This window comes from Hydra vulgaris, chromosome 04 (genome assembly GCF_038396675.1).
Source record: "Hydra vulgaris chromosome 04, alternate assembly HydraT2T_AEP".
Classification (NCBI taxonomy): domain Eukaryota; kingdom Metazoa; phylum Cnidaria; class Hydrozoa; order Anthoathecata; family Hydridae; genus Hydra; species Hydra vulgaris.
In genome coordinates, this window is record NC_088923.1 from 14,692,829 (window position 1) to 14,703,010 (window position 10,182).

General features: G+C 27.2%; 1 protein-coding gene across 2 annotated transcripts in view; it reads right to left on the reverse strand.

Annotated features, from left to right (window-relative positions):
- LOC100200947 (polyunsaturated fatty acid 5-lipoxygenase) overlaps positions 1 to 9,684 on the reverse strand; it is a 35,249-nt gene extending 25,565 nt beyond the window's left edge. The window contains exons 1-4 of one of the 2 annotated variants that reach the window (XM_065795532.1): positions 9,540 to 9,684; positions 7,914 to 8,511; positions 7,747 to 7,791; positions 6,943 to 7,077 (exon numbers count right to left, since the gene is read on the reverse strand). In XM_065795532.1, the coding sequence (XP_065651604.1) occupies positions 6,943 to 7,077; positions 7,747 to 7,791; positions 7,914 to 8,414 (681 nt within the window). In that variant the 5' untranslated portion in view covers positions 8,415 to 8,511; positions 9,540 to 9,684. Of the gene's footprint in view, positions 1 to 6,942; positions 7,078 to 7,746; positions 7,792 to 7,913; positions 8,512 to 8,593; positions 8,727 to 9,539 lie in introns of those variants that run through there. The other variant, XM_065795531.1, reaches the window with a different exon arrangement.
- Between the last annotated feature and the right edge of the window lie 498 nt (positions 9,685 to 10,182).

The following is a 10,182-nucleotide window of genomic DNA, read 5'->3' on the forward strand; positions in this document are numbered from 1 at the left end:
TTTCATCTGCTGGAATAAAATTTGCTATAAAAGCTTATGGTAATGTAGAGCATTTAAAAGATTAATTATGATAAAAAAAAATTTACTTAAAAATAAAACTATTTTTATATTTTTTTGAAATCAAACCTTAGGTGGAAACAACGAAAAAGGAAGCCTTACATTGATGAGAAAATATAAGTATATGCAAATGGCAACATCATCCTTTAAAGATATTTAACCAGACAGACTTCCACCAACAGAAGATGCTATAAGATATCATTCTTTAAGAGTGCACTTGCAGATTTTGCAATGGTTGAATATTGAACTTGAACCAACTGAGTGGGGATGGAGAAATCAAAGCAATATCTTGGTCCCAATAATGACAGATAAGGTAAAGAGAAATAAAAGTTGATTGAGTAACTTATGTTATGTTATGTTATTCGATATGTAAAATAAGTTCAAAAATTTTACTTCACTTCAGGCTGCAGCACCAGAGCACATTCTTAGCATTATCCAATGTAACTGTAGTATTACAACAAAGAAATCTTGCAACAACGCTTGTCCTTGTAAACGGCATGGTATTAGGTGCATGAGTACTTGCATACAGTGTCATGGAATAGATTGTCACAATTCAATGTCTTTGTTTGATAACAACGATCAGGGAGACAACGTCGATGAAGTAGAAGATAGAAGCATATTTGACAAGTGGTTCAATTTGTTTGAATAAAATCATTTTGCATTTGTATTTCTTTTTTTCAAAAAAAAAAATAAAGTTTTTTTGGAGGAGGGGGGAGAGGCCCGCCCCCTGGCCTCCCTAGTGTTGATGGGGATATATTGTATTTTTAAAATTGCTTATTTTATATTATATATTTATCATTTTTTGATGACATATTAATAAATAGAAAAACCATTTAGACATTTAGCGTTTTTTTTAATGAAAGTGTGAAAAAATGACGTTATTACAAAAAAAGTTGTGTAAATAATTTTGCCCAAGGGGTTATTTGGTGGACGGTACCAAACACTGCTTTTTACAAATTTTTTCCAGGTTGACCCTCAAGTTGACTACACTATTTTAAACAATGATTTGAACGTCCGTCTATTAATACGTCCTTGATTATATAAACGAGATGTCTAACTTCGATCTAAATAGTGAAGCCGCTTTTGCCCCAATTAGAACTTGCTTCCACAGCATAAACTGTATAATATTTTGCCTTTTTTACAAATGGCGGATTAAGTTTGTTAACAAAAAAAGCGACTTCACTTTTCCAATAAAATCCCGCAAGTTAGACACCCAGTTTATATCTCGAACCTCCAAGGGACCTAGAAAATAGTTCGAGTTAGCGAATGTTCGAGTTATCGGGACATTCTGTTACACGAACTTTTGCCGATAAGTAAAAGCAATTCGAGTTATCAAAAGTTTTGATCTCAAAGGTAAAAACAATACATTATAAATTAAACAATGTTCTGTCACTCTGTCTTAGTTTTAAAGAAACGTCTCTATCGAATATAGTTGAGAAAGCATTGAGCTTTTGTTGAAAATCTTCACCGAATATCACTAACTTTTGGGCAAACTGGATCGATTGCATTATCATCATCATTATCTTCCTCGTCATCACTATCGTGTTCATTCACTGCTTTTTTAACTTCTTCTATCAACTGTTCATCTGTAAGTAAAGGTACTGTGCTAATTAAGTTTTTATCTGCAAAAATAACATCTTCAGCTGTTGTACCTGGAGGGTAAAAATTATCAAGTTTTTCTATCTGATTGTGAACCCCTTTAAAGGGGTCGTCATCTTCATCCGAATGGGCAGATTTCTGCTGATCTTTGGAAATTCTTGCTTTTGCAAAGCAACTAACGATGGTGGAGAATTTCACTTTTTGCCATGCAAGATCAAGCATTTTAATTGCATCTAAAATAGAAAAAACAGGAAGATCTTTTTTTTTATTGATAGCTACGATCAGCCTTTGCAATGCCAACGATCTGTAATAAACTTTCAAAGAAGTATAACTCCCTGACCCATTGGTTGAAGTTTAGATGTGGTATTTCGGTGGTAAAAAACGAGCTCAATAGACTTTAGATTATCAACCGTCGGGTGTGCTGGGCTGTTATCTATTATGAACGTTACTTTCTTCTTTTCTTTTATAAACTTTGTACCCATTTCTCGTATCCACTCTTGAAAACAGAAAAATATCCATCCAGCTTTTATTTTGATTTCTATATTTGCAAGATAAATGCTTAACTCCTTTGAAGCAGCGAGGTGATTTTGATTTTCCTATTACAAACATAGGAATTTTATCACCCGCTGCAGTTGCTGCGACCACTCTTGTTAGACGAACTTTACTGTGCTTTTCCCCCTATACACGTCTCAGATTGAAGATTTAGCGACTTATTAGGTTGCATACAAAAAAACAATCCAAATTTATCTGCATTATAAATTTCATCAAGTTTATACCTGGATAAAATTGTAGGAAGAATTTTTTCCTTTCATGGCGTGGTCATTTCAGCTGTACAGAGTTACCCTCTCCACGTGCCGTCTTGAAAGAAACATTATACCTACTTTTCCAACGATCAAGCCAACCATCAGACGCTTAAAATCCATTTAAATAAATTGTTTCAGCAAGTTCTTTTTTTTATCCATTTATTCAACCAAAAATTAAAAAAATACAAGTTTTTTATAATTTAAAAAAATTAGGTTAGGTGTCACTCATAGTTAAAAACTAGTCATTGGAGTGACACCTAAATAAAATAAACAAACAAACAAACAAAAATTAACAGCATTAATAATAAATAAAAGCACGCGCAAACTAAATTAATTAAAAAATAATAATAATAACGACAAAGCTATAATAAGTTAAATAATAAGACAAAAAATATGAAAACAATAACAACAGCAAACAAACATAAAAATAATTAACAAAACAGCACAAACAAATACAAACCCTACACAAATGAAAAGGCAAAACACAAAAACCACAAAATGAAAGCAAAAACCATAATACGAAAATGCAAACGCAAGAACTTTTACAAAATTAAACTAAACAGCAAAAACATTCTTATGTTATTTATAGCGAAAAAAGAAAGGTGAAGAAAATCTAGCTATAGAAAATTAGTAACAGAAAAACAGAGAGCAACAATAAAAATAATTAGCAACAAACGCACAAATAATAACAGGCTGATACTTCCATTTTTCTACTCCTTACATTTAAAAGTCATTTAAAAACAAAATTATCTAAATTTGAAAACGTTCCTTTTTTAATTCTCATACGTTTTAACTTGTTTCCTTGCCACTTTATACATTCGAAAATTTCTTCTTTATTTTTTAGAGCGTAATTTTTTGGAATGCGTATAGCATACGCAAAAATTACATTCATAGCAACCTGAGACTTTGAAAATCGTTCTCTAATTTCCCTTAAAGCAGCGTACTTTACTTTAATTGATTTTGTGTTCGTTTCCAGTAAAAATAAAATGCAAGCACAACAGATGTTATTATAAAATTGCAACGCACGTTAGTATAACTTATACTATTAACTTTTTTATCAAACTATTATTTTCGCTAACGTTGAAATGCAAGGGCTTCATTGCGGGTTTTTTTTTATATCTTGTTCTAAAGTTCGGGTTAAAATATTTGCGATGGGAACATATAAAATGGTTCGACTAAGCGTAAGTTCGAGTTATCAAGTTGTTTTTATGAGAAAGTATTAGTGAGGATTCAAGGAGAATTCAAAAGTGGTTCGAGTTACTGGAAGCTTGAGTTATCTGAGGTTTGAGATATCGGGATTTTACCGTATATTATTGGGTCGCAGTTTTTCTAAGCAATCCTTGTAATCAAATTTTGTTACTTGAATGTGCGCGCACATTCAATTATAATTTTTGTTTTTTCAATTCTTTAACTTTTTTTTTTGTTTGTTTAAGACTTGAAGGAGTTTATTGACTTTTTGAAAAGTGTTCATATTTATACAAAGGATAAAAACTGCTTAATTCATTAAAAATCTGCTTAATTCATTAAAATTCTGCTTAATTCATTGCTACATTGCTTATACAAATATTACGTAGGCAAGTTGTCAAATAACATAATTAAAAAAATTTCTATGTTTACAAAAACATGCTTGTAGAATTATATTCAACAAAAAACGAGGGAACCACAATAATCCTTTAATGATGAAATATGAAAATGATGAACATATATCAAATAAATATTTACGAACACTTAAACACTTTATTTATACCAATAGTCTAACTCCTGAAATCTTTATAAGTAAATTTAATAAAAATCTAAATGAAAAGTATTTCTTAAAAATAAATCATAGTAACACATATAAATTACAGAACATAGTAAAACCTAAGCTATGGAACTCTTTTCTGAAAGGCAATTTAAATATGGTAAAATCATTTCTTTAAATGGCCTTTCAGAAAAGAGTTCCATAGCTTTAAATTGTACGGAATAACTTTTATTTATAATTTTTATTTTTGTTTACAAAAAAGTTTCTTAAACATATCTTCTTATTTGGCTGTTTGAATTTTTAAATTTTATATGAAATCTTTACATATTATATGTTAAATATGATATTATATATTTAATTGGAAATTTGTGTTTTAAATATCTCCTTTTATGACTATTAGTATTTATAAATACTATAACTTCTTTTTAACTATCTGTATTAAAATATATATGTGTATGAATATTTTTTCTTTTTTCTGACAGATTTGTATTTTTAAATATTTTCTTTTTTTTAACTATTGGCGACTATTTATATTTTTTAAATACTATTATATATACTCTTAATAATATTATTAACTACTATTTTATTTTTTATTCACTATATGTATTTTTAAATATTATATCTTCTTTTTTTGACTAATTGAGGATATTTGTACTTTTAAATAATATATCTTCTCCTTTTCTCTATTTGTATTATTTAATATTATATCTTCTTTTTTGACAATTTTTTTGCTAAATTTTCTCTTTGATTTATTTACCATATTTTACCGTATTTTGTTATGATCTGTAGGGGCTCTATGAAAAGATTAGGTTGGTATTTTGCCATTTATATCTTCTTTTAGCCCCTGTCTGTTTATTATTTATAAATTTGTATTTTTTTGTGAAAGGGAATCGTAGTTTATATAAACAGCAAAATAAAAAAATTCTAAATGAAAAAAAATTTTGATTCGGAAAATTTCCGAAAATTTTGGAAATTTTCAAAAAAAGTTTATTTTTCATTTTTTATTTATTTATTAGTTATTTTATAGTTAATGGGTAATTTAATGTATTATTTCGACAGTTTTGAAGCCACCTTTGAAAAATACTTTTTTTTTTATATTTTGTTGAGTTTTTTTTATTGTAATTATATATTTTAGCCACTACGATAATTTGTTTTCAAAATTTTCTAAAATTGTTTTATCCTGTTATTTGCTAAGCATATTTGTGTTCAAGCTTTGTTTAAGGCTAAACATAATTTGCACCCCCATCCCTTTTAGAGGTGGGGCATTTTTAATATCTATTAGATTGGCCTACAAGTTACTAAAAACTGTAAATTATCTATAAAAAGACTTCATATTTGCAACATTTTACAATTTTTTCTTAATTTAAAGTAGTTATTGATTAATGGAAGGCAAAATGTAAACACTTTTGCTAAATTTGAACTATTTAAAAATGTAGCTAGCAATAAAAATAAAGAATTAATAATTTTGAGGTCATAAATTCCGCCGCCATGTTTAAATAAATGCTTTTAAGACTTGAGTCTCATTTGCCACAACCTTGCTAGGGTAGTTTTGACTTTATAAATCAATAAATTAAAAAAATTTTGCTATACTTTAAAATGGTTTAAATGAATACCGTATTTTCAACCAATACTGCCAAGTGGGTGATTTGTGTGTGTGGGTATGTGTGTTTTATAAGTATCATACCAAGCAAATTAATTTATCATTATTTTACTGAACATTCTGATCAAATATGTTTTTAATATCATTTTTAGATAAACTATTATAATCTAACACAGCTAGTACATTTATAACATAAATGTACAAGCTAACTAGAAAAACATCTACTTTCCGTTGTTCCATATAAGTAATATACATTAAAGTAACATGAGCGTTTACTGCTTTTTTTAAAAATGCACGGTTCTTATATTGATAAACTTGACTATAAAAATTTGACTAAAAAATTCTTATTTTTCGTTATAACTTTATTTTTAATTGAAATATTTAAAAAATATTCAAATACTACGACGATAAAACGCATATTTTTGGAATAAAGAAATGAAATTTATAAAACTATGTATATTTATTGCAATAAAAAAATTTTTAAAAAATTTTCGGAAATTTTTATACATAAAAATTAAGGGTTAATAAATCTTTTTTTTTGCTTTGTTTTAGGGGCCCCAAGAAAATCTAACTCTCTTGTTCTCTTTCCTTACCGATGGCGATATATATATATATATATATATATATATATATATATATATATATATATATATATATATGTATATATATGTAGTTTTTGTTTGTTTATTTTTTGGGCAGGGAGGGGAGGGGGGAGGAAGAGGATTCACCAGCCACGGCACTGTATATGTGGATAGATACATAACTAGAAACAATGCTTTTAAAATTATACATTAAAAAACATTTCTTCATTTCTTTTTTATTCGAAATTCGATTTGATTCAATAAACTATTTTTCTTCATTTGCGATCTTTATCGTAACGTGAAAAACTTTAAAAGTTTTAAAACTTTATAAAGTTTAAAATGTTTTTATCCTGACCTTGTGGACCACTGTATCTAATAAATCATCTTAACAATATGAAGCTTGTTACATTTCGAACAATAAAAACTGTTTGAGAATTTTAAGCCTTTTTAACTTGAAAAGGTTTTATACTTTTTCCGTTTAAAAACATATTTGGTTAACTTAAAATAAAAATAGCATTTAATAGAAAAAAATAAAATAAAAAGAAGTATTTGTGAACTTACGCTAGGTCGTCTGAATTTTCCTCTTTCTTTGAACAAACTTTCAATTTCATCAAAATTTGACCAGTTTTTTGGTTTTTGATATTCTGGTATTTGATAGACTCTAAATGTTTCCGAGCGTTTTTGCATTATATCCCACTAAAAGAAAACCACAAAAATAAATATGTTTTTGTATTATTATTTATGCATATATTTTTACTTAAATTATATAAAACGTATTTTTATATGTTTGGTCATTCAAAAAGTTACATTTTTATTTCTAATTCTTTTTAAATATGGTACGGCGCATCCTAAAGTTTAGAAAGCCACTACGCTCTCCTAAAATTACTTTAAGTTTCGTAAAAAGAAAGTATTGTTTTTTATATCATACTAATCTCCTATAAAAATACAGATACAAGGAAAATTATTTTAGGAGGTAACAATAGTAAAAAAAAATACTTTTTGTTTTATAATAAATGACCGCTCTTACATAGATGTTATATATGTATAATGCATTAAAGATGTATATATTTTTATAAACAAATACATACATACATACATACATACATACATACGTACCTACATACATACATACATACATACATACATACATACATACATACATACATACATACATACATACATACATATATACATACATACATACATACGTACCTACATACATACATACATACATACATACATACATACATACATACATACATACATACATACATACATACATACATACATACATACATACATACATACATACATACATACATACATACATACAAACATGCATACATACACAACTTGAAATCTAACCTTATAAAAGTTACTAAATACTTCATCTCGAGGCATGCTGCGTAACTACAAAAAATTACAGAAGTAAAACAAGTAAATTCATTTACAAATAAATGCAAAATACAAAAAAAATTTATAAATTAGTTTTAAATTGTTTACAAGTATAAAAGGATTAACATTTTTTCTACCTGTGGTGGTCTATGGTTGGATTTCTGATATCCGTACAAAACTCGTTTTATATTTAATTCACTTGAGCGTTGTTTGCTTGATGATTCATGCTGAGGTAGACATATGTCAAATTCGCTGACAACAAGAGGACGGTTTCGAAGCCATCTGTTGATAGGGAAAATGGTTTCATACTCAGTTTCTTCATCAATATGACGCACTGTGATTCGTTCAACATACCACTCCACGTCATTTTGCTCTTTATTTTTTTCTACAATAATTCTATTAATAGTACCAAAGTCTTTCATTTTGTATATATTGAAACTGTTTATTCTTCCTTTTTTAAAAACGGTAACACAGCACCCTGATAGTTGTATTTGCTTTTTTTCTTTTCTTTCGTCATTAATAAGCGTCACTTCTGCTTTACTATGAAGTCCTGCGCCTTTTGTATCTCCTGTTTTTATTGAAATAATGTAATTGGGTACGTCAAAAAAGTCTAAGCACCCTGAATTACCGTTTCCCATTTTTAAACAAAATCTTCGCTTTTTAAACTGTCGTTTTTCGAGCAAATTAATATTACAACTTCTTGTTAAATCAGTAAACAGCTCAGCAACTTTTCGTCTAAACAGCAAAAATATTTTTAGTATTTGTATTCATTTTTTATTCCGAAACTCCAAAAGAAATTTCGATGCAAAGTTCTTACTCAATATTTATTCGATGCATAACAGTCATAAAATCTATATACAGCAAACATTTAATCGACAAGGAAAATTAGCATTAAACGTTTTTACAAACTTCATGCAAGCGAGTATTGCAAATTTTATATACTTAAATTACAAGGAGCGAATTGAAACTCTATATTTAAATATTTTAGTGCTATTGATGAATTATTAAAACAACGGCCGTTTCACTACATAGAACGTTTTAAATAGAGGCGCATTCAACACACTCACACACAAAAGCAAACTTTCACAATTTGATAGAAAATAAATGGTGTCAAATATAGCAATGAGTAACACTTTTTACTTACAAGATTTACACAGAATGCATGGTTTCGTGGTTAATAAATGAATAATTTTAATTGGTCTGAGTAATTTTTTAAAATATAATCTCAGTCTCTTATTTTAAGATATCTTTCACTCTCTTTCAAGTTTGTTTTGTAATATTTTTAAGTTTTTTGAAAAAATTTTAGTTGTTTTAGTATCATTTTAACGTAGCAACGTAGTATATATTACGTTGAAACAATAAAAACAATAACGCTCTTTTACAAATGACAAACAAATAATACAAATTGTATTCCTTTAATATATTTTAAAAGTATATATTTTTACATTTTAATGAATTTAATAACATGAATGCTTTCACAAACTGAATTTTATGATAAAGTAAATCTCTTTAATACATATGCTAATAAATTATGCTCTCACACTCTCACATTTTGAAGTTCGTTTTAAATTTTGTTACAAAACTTGAGCTAATGATAACTTTTCCAAAATAAGTTTTGAAAACTATGAACATAAAAATAAACAAGTTAAGAGTGCAAATGCAACAGTTCTTATTTTCTACCAAAATATTTTTAAAATATAAAAATGAAAGTAGATAATAAGAAGAAGAAAAAACATAAAAATTTCTATTTATCTTTAACTTACTCATCAACTCAAGTCATAATCACAAGTGGTGAATAAAATTTTTTTTTCCTTATGTAGATCCCATCATTGTCATGGATCACTGATAAATGATCTTGAAATCCCTCTTGGATTTGAAACTTTTGTATTATTTTTTATTTTTCCCACTGTTCAATTAAATAAATATTAAAAATTAAAAAATACTACCTAAAGCGTAATACCGTTTGCATAATATATGTATAATGTATAAGTTTCAAATTAATTATGCATATTTAGCGTCTTTCATTGTTCTAATATTTTAACCTTATTCTGACAGCGACTTTCTATAAACGCATAAACATTTTCTCAAAAGTATAATTAGCCGATTTGATGGATTCAAATTTATACAATAAAAAATAAATTAGGCATTTTTTTAAATATTTAGTTTTTATTTATGCTTTGCAGCAAGAAGCTAAAACGAATAAAGAAATTTAAGGATTCTAATTCAAAACACTCAAAAACATATTTAGGTTTAGTTCTTAAATTTTGGCACGCAAAGCATTTGAATAGAACTAATTATTTTAAATTTTAATAATTAGTTTGGAAATTTTTATTTTTATTTATCTAGTTTTTGTCTTTTTCAATTCTTATAAAGTTTATAATTAATTTATACAATTTATATTTATTT